The following is a 22112-nucleotide window of genomic DNA, read 5'->3' on the forward strand; positions in this document are numbered from 1 at the left end:
ACTTTTACGTCCATATAAAGTCTTTAGAACAGTATTGGGCACTTGAAGCACATGCACAGTAAATGTTAGCTACTGTCATAGTTATCACTGTTAGCATCATCACCGTCGCCATCATCATCAGTAATCTCCTATTTCTTTAATGTTTATTTTCTTTATTTTCAGAGGGGTGGGGCAGAGCAAGAGAGGGAGAGAGAATCCCAAGCAGGCTCCGAACTCTCAGCACGGATCCCGATGCGGGGCTCGATCCCACGACGGTGAGATCGTGACCCGAGCCGACATCAAGAGTTGAGATCGACTCTCAGATGCTCAACCCCTGGGCCAACCAGGCAGCCCAGGAATCTGTTTCTTGTGGTTAAGAAGAAAAAGAACACCTTATTGAGCACAGAGGTACTGGCCCAGCGTTCCGGTTATTTCTTGCTGTTTAACAAACCACCCAAAAAGTTACTGGCTTAAAACCACAACTCCATGTAATTTTGCTCATGAAGCAGAACTTGGGGGTGTGGGGATGGCTCCTCTCAGCTCCAGCTGGTATCAGCTAGGGAGGCTTGAAGGCCAAGGTGGTGTGGGGTAGGGGAATAGGTGGGGAGGAGGGATAGGTGGGGAAGGGAGAGAAGTGGGGGGTGAAGACTAGAGAGGGGTGAGGGGTGGGAAGGGGCGGAGAGGTGGGGAAGGGTGGTGGGGGTAGGGTAGGGTTGAAGCGCACTCACTCACACGTCTGGCACCTGCTCTGGGAAGACAGAAACAGCTGAGACTCTCCCCCCCCCCCCCCGCCACTCCCCTTCCCTTCCTCCTCTCCCCCCCCCCCCCCGCCCCGGGGGTCTCTCTCCAGCACAGCGGCTTCAGGTCAGCCTGATTTCTGACAGGTGGCTCAAGGCTTCAAAGGAGCACATCCGCAGAGCCAGCACCTGCTAGAAACTCTATCGTCCTTTACCACCCAGCCTAGGAAGTCCTGCGACATCATTTCCATTGAATTCTAGCCTCTCAAAGGCAGTCACTAAGGCCAGCCGATGATGATCCATGGGAGGGGAAGCACTCCACCTTTTGCGAGGAAGAGGGATGAAAAAAAATTGCAGACACATTTTGAAACCACCACACGTTACAGAAATCCTTTCTCGGTCCTTTGGACCGAACTTTTTATTGCTGCCGAACAATGCAGATCTGACCAATGCTGACCAACCGCTGTCTACAGGAAAAGACGCCTTTGAATCACTGACTCTACCTGTCTGATCCACACAATTACAGAACTTGAACACACTTTAGAGCCCATCTAGATTTCGCTGGGGAGAAAAGCAGTCCCAGAGGGGCCGGGCCGTCTTGTTCCAGAGAGCGATAATGGCTCTGACCCCCCCTGCGGCAGTATTAACTGAATCATTCATCAATATTCTCCTATTTACAGGCATGCTGCAACATATTCGACAGATGTCATCTCATCCGGTCTTTATCATACTCACAGGAGGAGCTACTGTTTTTCCCGACGGGTAAACTGAGGCTCAGCAACACGGAGCTGCCCAAAACCCAAGGTTGGGTCTGGCTTTGTTACGTAGCCAAGAGGAAGTTCGAGAAAAATCTGTCAAACGCGAAAGCCCATGCTCAGTCCACCGAATGGCCCTCCCTGGAGATCAGCTGGTTAGGGAAGCAGCTGGCGGGGCCGGGGTCGCCCATCTGGCTCTTGTCCAGAATTCAGGGGCATCGAACGGTCTCCACTAAGATGAGGCTTTCAATAGAACCGTCCCTGAGAGGTAACCATGAACTCACGTTCTGACAAAATTGTGCACCGTTAACACGAGATCCTTTCTTGTGGGGAAGGAGGACAGATGTGGGTTCTCGCAGCCCTTAAGAGGAAGCTGGGACACCCACCTAGCAGTGAGGCTGGGAGGGGAGGGACCACAAGCCCGTCACCAGCTGCTGTTGTGCAAAGCTGGCCTCTGAGTCAGGAGGAGGAGGAGGAGGAGGGGGAGGAGGAGGGAGAGGAGGAGGGGGAGAAGGAACACATAGGGCAGTCTACTTTTCCCCAAGGGTCGCGGAACACAAGTTCCTGAAGAGCAGCAGAAGACTTTTGACTCAAAGCATCCATTTGGTAACTGCTGTCTTCTCCCCAAACCACTTTGCGCAACTAAACACAGCCCGGGGGTGCTTACATCTTCCTGAGTGCTCCCCTTCGGCTGACGAAGGAAGAGACGGAGCTCCTGAAAAGGTACGTTATAAGAGTTGTGTATTTTACTATTAGTTTCAGCCCCGTTCCTCAAATCTTCTGGAATCAGTTCAATTGCGGGAAGATGGGGAGGCAGGGGAAAGAAAAAAAAAGGAAAGTGGATTTTAGAACAACTTGGCAAATTAGCAAAGTTTGTAACATCATTAGAGGGCTCTTAAATATTCTTCCCTGAACTCCATTTTTATCTTGTGAATGCATTTCAGTAATTGCTCTAAAAGAGATTGTGGAACTTTGGCACAAACATAAATGTTTGCATGATTTAAAATGCAGCGGCAGCAAAGATCATGATTTTTTAAATTGCTAATTCTTAAGCTAACCTTTGCAGTTTGTCTCCTCTTGAAAAATGCCAGTTCCTATCAGCAGAAGCCGTAATAAAGACAATGCATATATTATTTAGTTCTTTATAATTGCAAACAGCTTAGCTATATTTCAATACTTATCCCTCAGCTCCAACATGGAGCATAAGTAGGGGATGATTACAATCATTCCATCATTCTGTAAATAGAACACCGGGACACTAAGGAACAAGACTCTTTTCTTAAAGCCAAGAGATCAGACAGAGAGAAGCTAGTCCAGAACCAGGTAGATTTCAATCCAACCACCTTGCCCCACCCCCACTCACTGTTCAACCCAATCAGTACATGTTGATCATATTGGTCAAGGACAGAGACCCAGAGTCTCTGGGTCTAGCCTCCGGACAAGTGTTGTAGGCCTACCTAATGGAATTAGGATAATTAACACTGGCTGCTGTAACAGAGAAGCTCCACGATCTCAAGGGCTTAAAACAATGGTCCAATGCACGAGGACATCAAGAGAGAGCTGTGGAGGATAGTGCTTTGTTCCACATAGTCATTCAGGGACTAAGGATCCATCCACCTTACAGTCCCCCGAGAGGTGGACTCCAAGGCCACCACTAGCAGGTAATGACATAAAGCGTGGATTCCACAGGGGGTTTTGTGGACCAGGCCTACCGGCGACGAACATCCCTTCTACCCACCTTCTATCGAGAACTCAGTCACATGGCCCCACTTAACTGCAGGCGAGGCTTTCTGAAGATCAGCTGTGTGCCCAAGAGGAGAGGAAAATGCCTTGGCGAACAAAGGCGTTAGCTCTGCCTCCCCAGCTAGAGGCAAGGAAAGTTCTGGGCCGCCTGACGTCCGTTTCCCTAATGCAGACCCTGATCTGGTATAAACAGTGTCGTAAAAAAGACTTGTCCCTCCCTTCCGGGAGCTCCCAACTAAAGTTCTGCACCACATACTCAACCTCAAGTCTCCAGCACAGATCAGGATGGTGAATGGGAATGAGAAGAAAGGTGCACTGGAGCCAAAGGGCCTCCCTTCTGGACTCAAGAGAACCGCGGACCAGCTCGTGGCATCAGCTTCTCAGGAGGATGTGTCTACACACTTCTGGGTCCGGGGCCCTCGGCTGGATGGTGTGGCTACTACTCAAGACTTGTTTTCCATTGAAGAATGACCCTCACAGGATCACACCGAGCTTGCCCAATTAAAGCCACCATGAATACCAATAAATTGGAGACTAGACTGTAGAGAGGGCACAGGGCAGAAGCCAAGGACAGAGCTTGCCTCAGGCCTGCCGAGGGCTGCCCAACACGAAGAAGAAACTAACAATGTGCACTTGTCAGCACTCTTGTGGCGCTAATTTCCTTGCAAATATAAGCAAAGCCTTTTAATTAACTTAATATCAATTTCACTTTTCTCACATTTTGTTCTAATTATGGGCTGGATTTGAAGCTCTCACAGCATAATTGAGAGCCCTAGAACTAACAGCTTTACAACTTTACACGCTGGTAACTGCAAAACCTGAGGGGAGGAAGGTTCCCCGCCACCACTGTGTCACTGCACCCCCAGGCCCGCCACTCTGCAATCCCCGGTCCGGCCACCGACGCTGATCAGGACTGGGTCACACATCCAGGGGTCGGCGAGTACCGACCTCAGCACAAAGGGAGACACAGAGAGGTGCCTCCGGACAACTCACACAAAGGGAGACACAGAGAGGTGCCTGCGGACAACTCACTTACTTCTCAAAGTTTCGGCTTCCTCATTGGTGAAACGGGCCTCATGGTGTAAGAAGATCTGATGTACCATCAAGTAACGCAAAACACTTGATACGTACTACGTGCCCAATAAAAATCCTTTGTAGGGTAAACTACGGTACACACATATACAAATACTTGACATTCCCCAAATCTACGACGCCTTCAACTCTAAACTTTTTTTTACCATGTTTGTGTACTCGCAGAGGAAAAAGTGCTACCAATTAAACTATGACACATGACTGACCCTAAAATGAATCTCCATTTCAGAGACACATAAATGTGCACCTTAGCAGTGACCAAATAGGGCTACGCATGGTCGTTTTCAATCGGTGAGATGTCTTCAAGGCAAATCCAAGCTAACCCTAGGATCTGAGTATTCTAGTTCATGGACGTTTAGTTAGCAAAGACTCTTGCTTCATTTTAATATTCACTGAAAATGCACTTGGGGGTGTGGAGGGGCTGGCAGGCACCACGCTTCACAATGCAAATGCCATGCTCTCTTTCCTCTTTTGCCTCCGCCATACTCTCTCTGGAAAGCAACTATTCTCTGGAAGGGAGGGAGATTCCCCTGCTGAGGGCGGAGCTCCTTGTTGGCCCTCATCAAAGGCCATCCCTTAGAGATCTCTAGTTGGCTGACTCCGGGACTTCTGAGTCCCATCTTCTAGTCCCTTAAAGCAAAGGCCGGTCACGTGGCCACTTTCTGGACCACACGCAGAGCACGCCAGAGGCACTTCTGGAAAAGATTTTCTTTCCTGATTCAACAGCAGGAGCAGATGTGGCCCCTTCCTTCTTTGTACAGAGAGGCAATGACTGGAATTGCAGCAGCCATCTTGTCACCACGAAGACCAAGAGAAATACAATTAGCTCCGACATTACATCATCATGACGACCTCATGATGCCAAGCCAAGCCACTACTTCTGGCCTTGCTAAGAGAGAACAAGTCACCTGATGGCCAATTGATTCCCAAACGACCTAGAGAAGGATTTTTAGAAACAAAGAAAATGTATTCTCTTGCAAACTCTTGGGTCCGCCGCGTATACACAATTCATTATGATGCGAGGCAGAGATGAACAGGGGCTAAAAGCAGACCCAGGCAAAGAGAAGGAAGAGAAGGGTGTGACCCATAATCCGAGAATTAAAGTCACCTAACTCTCATTTACACATGCATAGACTTTGGTCCCTAGAAAGACGGCAGAATGAGAACCCGGGTCTCCCGTTAGTTCAGTGTTCTTTCTACAGGGAGGTACAGCACTTAACAAGGCATGGATGGCCATTAGACATCCCTCAGTAAACACTAATCACACAATTAGCCACCGTGTCTGGGGCCAGGATGGAAGGAGGCACTTGGAGAATCCTGCCCCCTATTAACCGTCAGCTCGCTCATGTGTCGGTGTCTGGATGTGGCCGCCTGTCATGATGGCAGCGGTTTATTTCTCATGCATGGCAAGGCTGAGGCTCGGCAGTTAGCAATGACAGGGACATTATTAAAAGGGAGAACTTCTCTATCAGTGGCTAAGCCAATTGCCATCCATATGTCAGAACAGTCTAAAGACCTACGAGGAGCAATACTTAAGGCGGAAGAAGGCCCTTCCACCAAGCGAGTGCAACGGGGCATCAGGAAAGCAGGGAGGGAAAGGAAGTTCCTTGCTGAGGCGGGGAGCTTCTGTCCCCCCGCCTCCCCCGTCAAAGGCCATCCCTCTGAGAGCTGGCTCTCCTGCACTTCTGGGTTCCATCTCTCGGTCCCCTGGGCCCCAGGCAGGGAAGCAGGTGCAGCCCTGCAACAGGGCACTCCATGGGGTGGCAGGGCCCAGAGGCCGGGTGGTGGCCCCAGGAGGCAGGCCCGGGGGACCGTTGTCGTAGCAGCCACAGCTGAGACAAAGCCAGACACGTGCAGGGGGAGGGCAAGACTGGGCTTGGAGCAGAGAACTCCCCAGCCCCTCATCCCCACCATGACCCTCCGCAGAGTCCCCCAGCCCCTAGGCTGCCTCTTGGCCGGGGAAACAGGAAGCTGTGTGTGGTATGTGGACTAGAAGTGCCGGGACAAGCTGCGCCCCCCCCACCCCTCCCACCATAAGACTGCACGGCGTGCGTCCTAAGGGTGCCCCCCTCGCCGTGGTGGGACTTTTCCCCGGGGAATAAGCTGATTCAGGATGAGGGGGACAACAGGTAAATGGAGCAGAGGACACAGAGATCAGGCGCCAGAAGGATTCCCGACGGGCTCGCCAGGGGAGCCCCGGCAGGGAGCTGAGCTGGAGAAGACTGGAGGGAGGCGGAGGGGGCTGGGAGGTTCCACAAGGAGAGCAGCAGGGGAGGTGAGGGGAGAGCAAGCTCAAGGGGAGCGCGCAGGGCTCCGCGCTGAGGAAGGCTTCGGATTTTCCAGAGGGGGCGATTCCAGGTGTTGGCTCTTGGCACAGGATGCGGCCAAGGACAGGGCTCCAAAGTGAGGGGCACCCCGGCCTCTGAAGCTCGGAGGGCCAGCTGCGTCTTGTAGCAGAGGCAGCTCATACCCACCACTGGATCTTAACCCACTTTCCCACCTATTTGGCCCTGAACCGTGACATCGGTTCCCTTACGTCGCCGTGGTGCCCCGGGCCACCCGGTCCCCCCCCACCCCCCATGTCTACAGAAGTAAGTCCAAGCCAGCCTGGGGCTCAAAGCAGTCTCCACCTGGCCCTCCGAACCAGCTCCCCCGCCACGCAGCCTGCCTTAGATCCCCGCACGCGTGCGCCTCTACACTGCTCCCCACGCCAGCCCCCCTGCGGATTCCCGCTCCCGGGCCCGGACTGTCTTCTGTGACTTGCTTCCACCTCAGGCCCCGGGGTGCTCTCCCCACCTGCGTCCTCGGGTCCCCGTGTCCTAAGTTTCTGAGTTCTCCTGTTCAAGCTGAGCCCTTGCCGGCTAAGCACCTCCCGTGGGGCGAGTCCGCGCCTCCGTCCTTCCACACTTGTGCCAACACTCTTCCAGAACCTAGTGCGTGCACCTGTTAAAACCACAAACGCACCTTTCCAACACCCTCTCTGTGTGCGGGCCTCCCGCCCACGCCCGGCGGTGAGGCAGCGCTCCTCACACACGTGAAGGACCAGCATGTTCTACAACGGGATCTGAGGCACACAGATCTCCTCGGCCTCAAGCGCGTCACCCAAAGGCATCATCTGTAGAAGGAGAAGAGGGAGAGGAAGAAAGGAGGAGGAAGAAGGAAACGGAATGCGGCCTCCGACAAACACCGGAAGAGAGAAGGAGTCCAATTAAATCAGAGACCAAGCAAGTGAGACGGCAAAGGACCTCCTTGTACCCCTTTTGAGCCTTACGTCACAGGTAACTGTGACCACCCTCTGCCACAGAGCACGGCTAGCGGTTCATCCGTTCGGGCCACAAATATCTGCTGAGCACTGATGAGGGGCCAGTGCAGTTCCCACCATCAGGGATGTGGGGGGCGGGGCGGGGGACTGGCCAGCAGAGTCCCTTCCCTCCAGGTGTCTGTGTTCTCCCAGGTGCCACACACCGGGCCCCAGGGCTCGGGCCACACCTTCCAAATTCCATTTCATCCCGACTCACAAGGGCCCCGTTTCACAGCCGAGAGGTGAAGTGATTTGTCCAAGGTCACACAGCTAACACGGGACGGAATCAGTAAGCCAGTGCAGTCTGCCTGATGCCCCAGTGAACACACTTTCTTCCAATTTTGTATTTTTTTTCATGTTTTTAAACGTTTATTTATTTTTAAGACAGAGACAGAGCGTGACCGCGGGAGGGGCACAGAGAGAGGGAGACACAGAATCTGAAGCAGGCTCCGGGCTCCGAGCGGTCAGCACAGAGCCCGACGCGGGGCTCGATCTCACGAACTTTGAGATCGTGACCTGAGCCCAAGATGGACGCTCAACCGACTGAGCTACCCATGTGCCCCGTTCCAATTTTGTATCTTAAAAAAAAAAAAAAAAGGCTTGCAGGTTCTCCGATCTCGGAGTTTCTTCATTTGACACTCGCCTTACTAGGTCCCCGCTCCTTCTTCTCGTCGTCAAGTCTGGCTCTAATTACCGAGCCTCCTTCCTGTCCACAAAGGACACTCCAGATTTGGCAACAGCAAAGGTCAGGGGGTTGGATTTCTTCCTCGAGAATGACACGGCGGCCTCTTCCCCACTACCTCTGGGCCGGGCAGGCAGCAGCTGAACCTCCTGGCAAGCTGCCTGTCGCACAGACCGGCCAGCACACTTGTGCCCGCGTCTGAGGGCAGCCCAAGAGCGGGCTCCCCGTGTCTCCAGGAGGGGCTGGCTGCAGCAGACGCTTCTAGGCCATCGGAGGGAAAGGGACTGAGCCTTCCCCCCTGTGCATGGAGCTGGGGCCCCTGCCTGCCACAGAGGCCTGCCTGCAGGCAGCCCACGAAGGCTCCAGCTGCCTCCGCTTTCCTCCTGACGCTCATCGCAGTGAGTGATTTTTAACACAAACGTTGGCCCTCGCCTCCTTCCCCCTACCTCCTTCCCACAGCAAACGCCGGTCCCATCCAGTGCTGGGGGTCCACACGCGCCCATCTGTATCCTGGCAGCACAGGGGAAACAGCTCCGGGCTGGCTCTGGCATCCTTGAAGACATGCCTAAAATGCCAGCCTCTCTTGCTGACTCCCCCCCCCCCCCCACCGTGGAGGCCTACGAGGGCAAATCTCCACCCCTGTCCCTCCGTCTGGAGGCACCAGGCCGGCTAGGCCGCGCTCGGGTGACCGAGAACCTGTTGGTGGGTTCCACAGCTCGGTCTGCCTCCTGGGGCTTGGGGGCAGGCCTCGGTTAGGTAATTTTGACTTCCCTCTGTTCCCGCAAAGATTTTCAATTTCTTCAAGCAACCCTGCTTCTGCTCAATATCCTTCTGAAAATCTAAATTTGGAACCTACCCGGAATCGATTGCATTTCCTCCGATGACAGAGCTGCCCCGGGCTTAGTGGAGAGTGACACGCGCCCTTCCGTCTCACTGCACAGGGGCGTGATGAGGGAGGGGGTGCCCAGCCAGAGCCCGGTGCTTGCATGGGGGGGAAGGGGGAGGCAAGTGAAACATCACACCCGTCCTCCCTCTTCACCCTGACTCCTCGGGAGGGCGCTGGGCTGGAGACAAGTACCGTAATATTCATGAAATCTTGGCTCTGCCCTTCTCCGCCTATGTCATCGCGGCCAAGTCGCACAGTATCTCTGTTTCTCACCCTTTGCTCAGCTCTAAAATGGGAGAAGCAAATAGTTTCCTCACAAGGTGACAAGAAAGTCCCAAGTCAAGTACAGAGCTCCAGGAGAATTCTAACAAGAAATCTGTCCATCCCTTGGTCCATTTTTCCTAATGCTGGTACCAAGCCGCCATTTCTTAAGATACTTTAAACACAGCATTATTGTCTTTCATGCAAGTCTTTTAGATTTTCCAAGTCTCCACAATAAACACGAATTAATTTTCTCCTACAAAAAAAAAAAGGGATATAAACCCATATTCATATTATAAAATCACACATGGAAAGAAAACATACCGAAAGGCGTTGCTGTCTATTCTAGACAACTGCTTGACTTCCAGGTCCTTCTGAAGGATCTGGAGCCCTTCGAGCAGGCGGGGGAAGGACCAAAGCAGCCTCAAGATGGCCCAGGCAAGATGGCGGCAGGGAGATGCGAGAGGCAGGGTGGTTTCCTCACGCTCAGTCTCCCCAGCCATGTCTTTCCAGCCCCTTCCCCCTCACCACATCCACGCAGCCCAATCCAGCCACGACAACGTCCAGACTATTTCCTCTGTGTCTACTGTTTACCTCCGATGTATACCTACCGCCCAATTAATCAGCCCATAAACCTTAGGTGCCCGCATCCCGTACAAGGTGGTGCAGGAGATGCTTGAAGGATATGAGTGATACTAAAAAGTCCAAAATATGGTTCAAGCCCTGAAAAAGCCTACCATCCAGTTCTGGACTCAAAAGATAAACCCACGTAGGCACAAGAATATAAGCCAGGGTTACCAAGCAGTGCTGACAAGGAAGCCTCAAGCAACTCGGAGCAGGAAGAGCTCAGACGTGTGGCCTGGCACGACCCCACTCCCACCACCAGGGCAAGGACCTTGAGACAAACTTTCAAGGATGGAGGACTATAGAAAGGGAGCAGGGACGGCACACCCAGACAACTTCTCGAAGGCTGGGGCTGACATGTGGAGGCTACGATCCTAAGGCAAATGTGGGGCATCCCAGCAAGCAGGTCAGTCTGGCCGGAAGAGGCGGAAGGTAACGGGCAAGGGTGGGAGCATGGGACACGCTGGTTGGGGCGGTGGCGGCCTCCAGGCTTGCCCGTGATTCCTGAGGAAACAGAAAGCCACCGGAAGCTGGGTCCTCGGGAAGGGGTGTTTCCCAATCTGGTAGCTGGAGCCACGTGTGCTGGGTGGAAGGCGGGCAAGAGACCAAGGGCAAGGACCTGGGCAGAGGGTACGGCCGCAACATCAGGGGGCAGCAGTGGGGCCCTCGCGGAAAGAAATGGGAACACAGGTGCAAGACAGAGCCTGGAGGGGAACAAACGAGCTCCTCTCTCTCTCTGTGAGCTTCCCCTCCATACCAGCATCTCGGCCTTCTCTTTAAAGTGTCCTTCTCGGGGCGCCTGGGTGGCTCAGCTGGTTGAGCGCCTGACTTCGCTCAGGTCACAATGTCGCAGTTCACGGGTTCAAGCCCCGCGTCGAGCTCTGTGCTGGCAGCTCGGAGCCTAGACCCTGCTTCGGATTCTGTGTCTCCCTCTCTCTCTGCCCCTCACCCATTCATGCTCTGTCTGTCTCTCTCTCTCTCTCAAAAATAAATAAACATTAAAAAATAAATAAATAAAGTGTCCTTCTCAGCCTGTAGGAAGGATAACAACCTGTAACCATTTTTTGCAAAAGGCAGGACTCAGGAGTTGGACACTTGGCTTCTGAGGAAGCCTGGGTCACCCTGGCCGCCCAGCCCAGCGGGCCCCCTCTCGGGACGCGAAACAAACCTGTCCCAAGAGTGAGTAGGGGTAGCGGTGCTCACGGCCGGGGGGGGGGGGGGGGTGCGGAGCTGTCCCTGAGTCCCTCCTGTCGGAACTTCATAGGAGTTCACGGGAAGGTTTGAGAAAGCTCAGCAACCTTGAAAATGCCAGCTCCCACCTCATACCCAAAGGGCTGGACCCAAGTGGCCTTGTTCCTATGCTATGCCCGGTGCCAGGCTCCCAGAGGCCCCCATTAATTCCTGAGGAATAAAGGGCTTGCACCCCTAAGCCCCCGGGGAATTGCTAACAAGACAGAAGAGCACACGGGCAAAGAAGCCAGACTCCCAGCCCGTTTGAAGCGGGCTCCTGGCTTCTCAGAAGTTCCTCCCCCCTCCCCCACCCAGCTGGACCCAAGTGGCCTGGGGAGAATGGATTTTCCTCTTTGCTTGCTCAGTGTAGGGAGTGGGCCACGGTCCAGGCCACAGCTAGGCGAGATGCAAAGTCTCGGGCCCCCACCCCCGGCCTACTGAATCAGAGGCTCTGGGGGTGAGGCCTAGAAACCTATGTCTTTTTTTTTTCTTTTTTAATGTTTATTTACTTTGAGAGAGACAGACAGACAGACAGAGAGAGAGAGAGCAGGAGAGGGGCACAGAGACACAGAGACAGAGAGAGAGAATTCCACATAGGCTCCGCACCATCAGCGCAGAGCCTGATGCGGGGCTCAATCCCATGAACCGCCAGGTCATGACCTGGGCCGAAATCAAAAGTCTGACGCTCAGCCGACTGAGCTGCCCAGGCGCCCTTGAAACCCGTGTCTTAATGGGCCCTCCATCTGACTCTGACACGTGCCAAAAACTGAGGCAGGCTGATGTAGCAGCTAAGAACCTCAATTCTGGAACAGACCGTCCAAGTTCACCCCCTGACTGTGACCAAGCTCCTTAGCGGGCAGTATCAGCTACTACCTCCTAGGATTGCTATAAAGGCTTAATGAGTCCTTGCATGTCTGTGCACTTAGTAAGTATCATTTCGAATTTTATTATTCCTCTCTGAGGCATTTGGGGGTGTAGCTATACCATATTTTGTTTCCTAACTGAAACCAATACTAAAATAATTTGTGTCCCTAAGTGCAGCCTGACGGCGAGACCCAGGCTTTCTCGCACTCTCTCTTTTGGGTCCTCCGGGTGGGTCTATAGCAGGTATCCGTGCAGAATCATAAGGAGCACACCCTACGCTCCTACTTTGTCCGGAAATGAACTGGGGACTGCAGCTCCCCAGGGCAGATACAAGTTCAAAGCATCCCCTGGATACTTGTTACAGGACATTAAGAAGACCACAGGGTTACGTCAAAGGGCGCGCAGAGATCTGACCACAGCCCACCTAGAAGGACCCAGCAGGGATCTCCCCGGGGTGCAGGGAGAGAACTATCTGATACCCTCCTTCTTTTGCAATGACTTGTCGTTCTAGAACTCTTATGAGTTAGAAGCTCCGGAAGGGGGATGGCAGCCTTGGGTCTGCCTTGGATACCAGCCCTGTGGACCCTGGAGAGCTGCTTGCACTCTGGGTAGGTAATACTCTGACCTCGGGGACAGCAAGTGTCCAGTGACCCATCAGTCCCTGGACCAGGTGTGACCAGGGCACATTAAGTCTTCCCCTGCTCGCCGAGCGCTGAAGAGAACATTTTAGATGGGGCAGATTCTGACAACTGTCATTAACTGCTACGCTCTGAAACGCTGCCTCCCCGACCCACCAGCGAACTGTAACATTCGCCCTCGGGCAGCTCTGGGCGAGAAACGGGGTGTGTTTTTAACAGCAGCCTCCACCAAGGCAGCAGGAAGGGAGGAGTCCTCCGTATTCGCTGTGCACCCCACCTCTCGCAGAGATGACATATTCATCCAACTTACTACCGAAGCGCATTAGCTCCAGACCTGAGGCCTTGACTTTGCAGACATTTAAGCCCGCCAACGTCCCTCCCTGTCTGACCCCACCAAACGCTAAAAGCTGCAAGAGCTATTTTCTCCAAGTCGGCCTGCGCCTCCGGTCCCAATTGGCCGCGCGACTAGTTTCTGCACTCGGGCTGGAGTCGCCAGGTAATGATTCCCGCACGCGGGGACCCGGAGCCAGCTGTACTGACATGTTTCCACAATAAAAGCAAACTTACAGCTGGGGCACAGTAGAAGCAGGCAATTCTTTCCAGCAGCCCCGGCCTCCCGGCCAAGACAGGGCAGGAAGGGGTGAGAGGGAGCCTGCGGGAGCCAGGAGGCGCCGGCTCTCCCCCACCGCGCGAAGGGCCCCAGGGGTTTACCGGTGCCCGGCCCGCCCGCGCAGAGCCCCCGTAGGCGCCAGCGCACCTCCTTACCATTCAGTTGCCGGTAGACGATGTCCTCGAGCAGCGAGAGGCGCTTCAAGACCGCATCCTGGATGGGGCTGGCGCTGTGCGCGCTAAGGTTGGCCGCCTCGGCGCGCGGCCGGATCTCGTGGAAGGCGTCTCCGCTGCGCACCGCGATGGGCCGGCACTTGGCCAGGAAGAGCACGAAGCCGGCCACCGCGATCAAGTTCAACACCAGCAGCACTTTGACTCTTCTCAGTGAAGCCATCAAACACGCCCGGCCGGCCCGCGCCCCGGACCCGCGCCCCCTCGGGCTCCCGCGAGGCGCGGAGCTGCCGGGGAGCCGTGCGAGCCTCACACTCCCGACTGCCGGCGGGGAGCCCCGCGGCTCCCGGCCCCACAGCGCGGATGCTCCGGCAGCGGAGACGGTTGGGAGGACCGGGCGGTCAGGGGGAGAGCGAAATCGCTCCCATGGAAGCCCTCGGTGTGCAGAAGTGCTCCCGGAGACGCCTGCTCAGTTCACGGCTCGCGGCCCCTTCCGGGCGCCTCGGCTTCTCGGCGAAGGGCCGGGGGCCGTGGGTCTCTCCGCGGCACCAGCAAGTGGCTCGCGGCTGTTCCTCGGGCCGCCGGGAGCGAAGCCCGGGAGTGGCGCGCAGGTGCCGGGCTCAGGGTTTGCCGCCCGCCCGCGGGGGAGCGCGCCGCGCCTCGGGCCACACGGCCACCACCCTCGTCCGCAGGCGGCCGTCGCGGCGCGCGGCCCGCGGTCTTCAGCCCAGGACCCGCTCCCCGGGGCGGGCGCCTTTGTTCCGCTCAGCGACCCGCTCCATCACGCCGGGCAGAGGGAAAGCCCGCGCCCGGAGCCCGCATCCTCGCGGCTCCGCAGTCACGCTCAAGTCTCAATTACTCTCAAAGTGGGGGCAGCACTAGGGGGCGGACCAAGGGGCAGAGCGCGACGTCCTCTCCGCCCCTCGCGCCGGGGATACCCCACCCCGCCACCAAACTCACCAGCGCGCACAGCGCCGCGGGCGCCCGGACGCGTTCCAAGCCCCAACCTCACGCAGTGAGCCTTCGGGGCCTGCCGGTCACACTGGCCTCGCTCCGAGCTGGCGCGTCGCGAGGCCGGCCGGAAGGAGGAGCAGGACCTCAAAAGTCACAGCAGTTCTCTACCCCCGCCGAAAACGTCGCGGGGAGCGCGGCGGCAGGGACGCGCGCCGGCGCCCCCTCCGCTCGCCAGAACGGGCAGCTCAGCTCGTCCCGCGCGCCACGGAGCCAAACGCCGAGTGTCCTAATTGGCGGACGCAGTGATACGGCCGCTGCGGCACCGACAGCCCACGCGGCCCTGGCCCGGGGGTTGGAGAGCCCGGAGGGGACGCGCAGGTGGCGGCGGAGGGCGGGGCGCGGCCCGAGGGGACCGGCTGCAACGCCAGCTCCTCCTCCGCCGCCCCTGGCCACCCCTCTCCCCGCGAGCCTGTCGGCCGCCGCCACCCGCAGGCTGCCAGGCGCACAGCTCCCCGGCTCGCCCGCTCGTGCGCGCGCACCCGGAAAGGGTGGGGGCGCCCGGCGAGTAGGGACCGCGCGGGATGGGGGCAGTCAAGTCATGTTGGCTGCTGGCGGCGTCGGAGGGACCCTCTGGTTCTCAGCACTCCCCGAGCAGGCGGGTTTGTTCCATCCTGGGAGGCGATGAAGACATCCCTTTCTGTGTGCTCGCAGCTCCGCTTTGCGTGGCCGGGAATGGCTAGAGGGAAAATCTGGCCTGGAGACTCGGATTCTGTTACTTTGGGAGCCAGGCCGCGCGTTAGCGGGCTGGGTGGGTTCTCTCGGAGTGAAAATTCTAGTCGTCTGAGTCACGGTTTCTGCGCCCACCCTCATTTTATCCTAAGAAGCCCATCTGGGCTACTGGATTTCCAGGATCTCTTCCTCTTCCCCAAGCCAGGAGCTGGAAAGGCTGGAATTCAAAGACCCTTCTTGATCCACTTAATTCCTTGGGCCTAAAAAAAGAAAGGAGGCTGCCGAACAAATAAGGCTGGGCAGTAGAGGGCCATGAATCTGGTGGTTTCCACCTCACCATTTCTATCGCACTGAAGTTATTTCTTTTTTACTACTGGGTCTTTGGTGTGCGGGCTTGCTTTGTTGCTTATTTATTATTTTAGATATCAATTTTTAACAGAAGCGTGCCTGAAAAATATAACAAATTTTTAAATTTTCATTCCCTTGGAACTCTGTGCCCGAGTTCAATTGGATCTTGTTGGTTTTGCTTTATATCACCTACAGAAAGTGAACACAAAGCAGTTCGATGAAAAAGCCACGTCCAGAAGCCCCAAGGGACCCACCAGCGTTGGGCATGAAAGGAACAGAGAGGGTAGAAACCTGAGTTACTGAGCAGCTGTGTGACATGACAGGCACCGGGGCAGGCAGGGTCCCCACTGTACCTGTCCCTGAGTACCCAGAGGGAAGCTGGCACAATCAGTGGAAGCTTCTGCAAAGCTAATTTTCCAACATTTACTCAGCTGCAAGACGGAAGCTAGGGAGGCCGAGGCACTGGGCTAGGGTCCCGCGGAGGTAAGTGGCTCTAAACCCAGGTGCGTCAGGCTTCCAAGCAGGTGCCTGTTTGGGAGTAGGAGACAGGAAGCAAAGTAGCAGCAGACCCCCCCTCGGAGCAATGGAGACGTTTCCAGGCAAGATTCAACTTCAGAGAGACTTCTTTTCTCCCTTTGAAGGCGGAGAGATCCCTGGCGCAAATTAACCAATGATCTTATCATGCAGCAGACAGGCTTCTCTCCTCACCTTCCGCGTGCATACATTCGTCAATGACATCCAACACCCTAGACTCGGTGAGAGATCCGCTGTCAGGCTCACATCCTAAGCACCGTCTTCCCAGAGAAGTGCTCCATTCCTGCAGTCCTGCTTGGAAATTTCCCACTCACGATCCCAAACGAATATTCTCTCCAGACACCAGCAACCCTTCTCTCCCTTCCAAGTATCTAAGCGCTGCCATCCCCTCCCGAGTTCCTTCTCTACCCTTCCTGGTTGTTCTTTCGTTCTGGTTACTTGTATACTTCAAACACATTCCCAGTGGTGGCCACAGTTCACACATCCTCATATATACGTATTCTCCCACTGCCCCCAGCCCAGCAATACCTGACCTCTGAATCAGGCTCACCATCTCCTTTCTCGCACCCATGCACCCAAGCAAGAGAGCGTGTTTAGGGAAAACGACGTTACCCAAAGCTGGGAGACGTTACCAGTTGGTAGGTATCTAACTTGAACTGGATCCTTAGTTCTTTTTTTTTTCAACGTTTATTTCTTTATTTTTTTTGGGGGGGGGGGAACAGAGAGAGACAGAGCATGAACGGGGGAGGGGCAGAGAGGGAGACACAGAATCGGAAACAGGCTCCAGGCTCTGAGCCATCAGCCCAGAGCCTGACGCGGGGCTCGAACTCACGGACCGCGAGATCGTGACCTGGCTGAAGTCGGACGCTTAACCGACTGCGCCACCCAGGCGCCCCAGATCCTTAGTTCTTTTAAAATTTTTTGTTTATTTATTAGTATGGAGAGACAGAAAGAGGCAGAACACAAGCAGGGAGGGGCAGAGAGAGGCGGAGACACAGAATCAGAAGCAGACTCCAGGCTCTGAGCTGTCAGCACAGAGCCTGACGCGGGGCTCAACCTCACAAACCGCGAGATCATGACCCGAGCCGAAGTCTTAACTGACTGAGCCACCCAGATGCTCCTGGATCCTTAATTCTTTATTCCATGAACCTAACCAGCTTCTCCACCCAAGAGGTGCCCAGGAAAGACTTCAGAAAGTCCATAAACACAAACCGATACAAAAATTTGTGCGTGGGGGGTGGGGGGGTTGCCCGTGTGGCTCAGTCGGTTAAGTGTCAGACTCTTGATTTCCGCTCAGGTCATGATCTTACGGTTCGTGAGTTCAAGCCCTGCAACAGGCTCTGTGCTGACAGCGCAGAGCCTGCTTGGGATTCTCTCCCTCTCTGCCCCTCCCCCACTCACATATTTTCTCTCTCTCTCTCAAAATAAATAAACTTAAAAAAAATTGTGCATGTGTGTCATATGGATGTTTTTCTGGGGACAAGAGCCCTAACTTCTATCAGATTCTCAACGTGGTCAGTGACACCAAAAAGTCAAAATCCTGCCTGGATATGCAAAAACCGTAATCAGTTCCATATTTATTGTATGCCAGCTGCTTACGAAATCAGATGGCACCAAGGCACTCCAAGTTGGTGGAACTCTTTAGTGGCTTGCATATCTTGATAGAAGAAAGGACACTCTGCGGGGCACCTGGGTGGCTCAGTTGGTTGGGCGTCCGACTTCAGCTCAGGTCATGATCTCACGGCTCGTGAGTTCGAGCCGCGCGTCGGGCTCTGTGCCGACAGCTCAGAGCCCGGAGCCTGCTTCAGATTCTGTGTCTCCCTCTCTCTCTGCCCCTCCCCTGCTCATGCTGTCTCTCTCTGTCTCAGAAATAAATAAAAAAAAAAAAAACATCAAAAAAAATTGTTTAAAAGAAAGGACACTCTGGACAAAGTCCGGCAGCTTGTACAAATGATGGAACTGAATTGAAGAGGGTCTTCCTGCTGAGTAAATTCTCAGGCCCGGAAGGAACCCACCTGGCCATTTAAACCACAGATACAAAGACTGAAGGACCCATTTACGGAGTCATCCATTGCCTGGTAACCAGAGGCTCCCAGAGGGGTGGGTGACCTCCCTCCCTCAATCAGCGACAGCCATCTGTCTACCCGACACTTGCCCCAATCCAGCTTGTAAGACCAACAAAACTACACCTCCGAGGCCATGTGGCTGGCTCACCAGGAGATCCTGGCTCTATTCCACTTGTTACCAAGAAGCAAATCGGTTCTTGACTTTAAAATAAGAAACTCCTCTGGGGCGTCTGGGTGGCTCAGTCGGTTAAGCATCCAACTTCCGCTCAGGCCATGATCTCACGGTCCGTGAGTTCGAGCCCCGCGTCGGGCTCTGTGCTGACCACCGAGCCTGGAGCCTGCTTGGATTCTGTGTCTCCTTCTCTCTCTGCCCCTCCCTCGCTTTGTGTCCCTAACTCTCAAAACAATAAGCATTGAAATTTAAAAAGAATAAATAAGAAATCCCTCTTGGATGGCTCCAAAAATCTTTCCTAATCATAAAACTCAGTGAAACCACAAACATTTTTTGATAGTTTACCAAACGTTTCATTGGTATTTTTGTCTTTGTGTAGCACACCGAAAGGAAGGAGATGAATGCATTTCTGTCCATGGTTAATGAAGGATTTCGATTCCACATACAGTTTTCACTCATCAGCCATGGTTCCTGCTGTGTCACCTTTCCTGGCCTGTTAAGAATATCTCACATCTCACCCTGGCCTATCACAGAAGTGAGAAACAGTTGGAGGTCATCAAGAAAACCAGGGGCTCATGTCTCTACAGAGGTTTGGCCAAGCTACTCTCTCTTGCTGGAAGCAGAGAGATGGGGCCTTCATTCCCATAAAATCTTGAGCAGCACAAACTGGGGGTTTCATTTGATTTTTTTTAATGAGATATAATGGGCATATATCATTATATTAGTTGTAGGTGTGCAATGTGATGATTTGAGATTTGTTTACCTTGTGAAATGACCAGCACGGTAAGTCTAGGTAACACCTGTCACCGTACAGTTCTTTTTTCGTGTGATGAGAGCTTTTACGACCTACCCTCTCCGCGACTTACAAATAAGTTGTGTGCCTTTCGATCTCCCTCATCCGTTTGGCCAGCCTACCCCTCCTAGCCCCCCCCCCCCCCCACCTCTGGCAGCCACCAACCAATCTGTCCCCTGTATCTGCGAGTTCGGTTTTTTGTTTTTGTTTTAGATTCCACATGTCAATGAGATCATACGGTGTTTGTCTTTCTCCGCCTGACTTATTTCACTGGAAGGTTTGCTTTGTTTGAGGAGGAAAAAAACAAAGTCACGAATCTACCTTCTTCCCCTTCAAGAATTCACGGCACATTGTAAGGGGGGGAGGGATAAGATTGTAGTGTGGGGGGAGGATAAGAGGCGGGTTAAGTAGAGGGGGAGAGACCAAGCTGCGTTGTGTGCCTATCGTATCAGCCCTAGGTGTACCTCTTCTTAGCTGTGTGACCGTGAACAAGTTACTTAACTTCTCTGGGGCATCACCTGCCTCCCCAGCTATGGACAGGAATAATAGCCACTATACTACGTCACGAAGAATAAATAGCTAATACATGTAAATCCCTCAGCCAGTGAGAGGCATATAGTAAGCATTGTGGAAATAAGCAAAGACTACCCGCGGAGGACAAGCTGAGGCTGTTTATTCAGAGTTTGCTGCAAGAGAGAGTCAGCCGCCATCACTTGCGTTTGGCAGAGATTCAAAGGCAGACAGAGGAAAGAGTTTTATAGTAGAAGAGGCGGGGGATGCTTCAGATAAGCCCTGATTGCGGGCTGTTGGTCTAGGAAGCTAAAGGCAGGCTCACGAGAAGTGGGGCATTCTATGTGATTGAATAAGGGAGCATATTCGACTTTCTTTGGTTGGTCCTAAGTTGGAGGCAGGGACAAAAATCAGGGAAGCCGGCAGTGACGGAGCATGTCCTCACCATCTAGAACCACTTTTGGAGAGGCTGCGGTGGGCTTCTCAGGCTGGATGCTGCATAGGTTGAGATGATCAGAGACCCCCCGCCCCATACGGTCTGGACATCGTTTGTATTTCAGCCTGTCAACCCTCAGTACATGCTGGTTATTATCATCTGTTATTAAAATCCCTAGAAGGGAGAAAGGCTAGTCGCTAGTAGAAACACGCATCAAAACCAGATCCACCTGTCCAAGAGACGTAGGCCACCCCCCAAACCCAGGGCCTTCTCTTCCGACCATAATCTCATCAGCCAGTAGCATGTGGGCACAGAAGGCAACCCACTGGGGCATGGGAAGAAAATATTAGAGCTTCTGTTTACTGTTATCCACAAGAAGAAAGAAATCAAACTTTACTGATATTTGATACATGCAACGAGAGTCGCCCATGGATATAATTTCTAAATCACTGCACGTATGATGGCCATGCATGTTTCACATCTTTTCCTGGTAGGGTCCACCATTCAAACGCAATCGTTGCCTGTTGGCCAACTTGCATGCAAGTCCTGGGGTTATATTTTCACCAAAATCCTTTCCTTCTACTAGAAGTTGGATTCCTTTTAAACTCAAAGTCCCTTTTAAGGCCCAGCTTAGCATCCCAGGCTTCCAGGAAGCCATGGGGGAGAACCCCTAACATATGGAGCTTTTTATCTACAAATTATCCATAGATTTATCTACCAAGTACCTATTCATTGATTTACTCATTAATTGGACACTTCTCCAGTACTCGGCATGTGCCTGTTGTGGGCAGGAGAGGTAAGTAACGGATAAATCAGAACACCAAATTATTGAATTGCTCTTAGGAGAAATAACTCGGCCTAACCATGGGGCACTGGTGGGCTGGGCCTGTTTGTTCAGAGTCACAGAGTTCCAAGCTCAGAGGCCTCAGGGCAACTGGCTTCTCTGCGACTCCCTTTCCCACCTCTCTGCCCCTGGACCCCTTCTTATTTTCACTCAAGGACCGCCCCACACCCCTCCCAAGGATAGCTCCCTTGGGAAGGCCTCAATATGGAAACATCTCAGATGTAGATGAACCTCACTCCAGTCCTTTGTGTGCCCAAGCCTTCTCTTTTATTTATACATGCAACTCGTTTTTATTATGGTTGACGCACAATGTTACATTAGTTTCAGGTATACAGCATAGTGGCCGGATGAGTTTATATGTTATGTTACGTTCACCACAAGCGTAGCGTTCCATAACCAGAAGCCTGTATCTCCCAGTCCCTTTGACCCATTTTGCCTATCCCTGCCCCCCCCCCCCCCCCCGGAAATCATCGGTTTGTTCTCTGTATTTATGGCTCTGATTCTGCTTTTTGTTGTTTCTTTATTTGGGTTGTTTTCAGATTCCACATATGAGTGAAGTCATAGGATGTTTGTCGTTCTCAGTCTGACTTATTTCATTTAGCGCGAGACCCTCTAGGTCCACCTGACTTGTGGCAAATGGCCCAATCTCATCCTGTATATGGTTGCGTAGTATTCCATTATATATACCCACCACATCTTCCTTATCCGCTCGTCTGTCAATGGACACGCGGGTTGCTTCCATATTTAGGCTATTGTGAATAATGCTGCAGCAAATAGGGCATGTATCTTTTCGAATTAGTGTTTTCTTTGCATAAATACCCCGTAGTGGAATTCGTTGATCATTCGGTATTTCTGTTTTCAATTTTTTGAAGAACCACCAGACTGTATATGCAACTTTCTGAATTGAATGGACATTTATAACAACCAAAAGATTGTCTGTCGCTGATTCTAAGTGACAACAAAAAAGAGGGAGAGAGAAAAGTGCGAATAAGGAACTCGAAAGTGACTTTTCACTGCCTGTTTGTTGCCTGGTGCTCCGCTGAATTAAGGCCCTTCTTGGACCCTTGTTTGCTTTGGCTTTGGGGTAAGTATGAGTATGTGCAAGAGAGGCCCAGACACTAGGCTTTCCTCACGATGGGTCACATGGATGCCAT

General features: G+C 53.4%; 1 protein-coding gene across 2 annotated transcripts in view; it reads right to left on the reverse strand.

Moving 5' to 3' along the window:
• GALNT17 (polypeptide N-acetylgalactosaminyltransferase 17) overlaps positions 1 to 15244 on the reverse strand; it is a 439855-nt gene extending 424611 nt beyond the window's left edge. Inside the window, exon 1 of one of the 2 annotated variants that reach the window (XM_015069888.3) lies at positions 13558 to 15244. In XM_015069888.3, the coding sequence (XP_014925374.1) occupies positions 13558 to 13795 (238 nt within the window). In that variant the 5' untranslated portion in view covers positions 13796 to 15244. Of the gene's footprint in view, positions 1 to 9145; positions 9177 to 13557 lie in introns of those variants that run through there. The other variant, XM_053213855.1, reaches the window with a different exon arrangement.
• Between the last annotated feature and the right edge of the window lie 6868 nt (positions 15245 to 22112).

The sequence above is a fragment of the Acinonyx jubatus genome, chromosome E3 (genome assembly GCF_027475565.1).
Source record: "Acinonyx jubatus isolate Ajub_Pintada_27869175 chromosome E3, VMU_Ajub_asm_v1.0, whole genome shotgun sequence".
Taxonomy (NCBI): Eukaryota; Metazoa; Chordata; class Mammalia; order Carnivora; family Felidae; genus Acinonyx; species Acinonyx jubatus.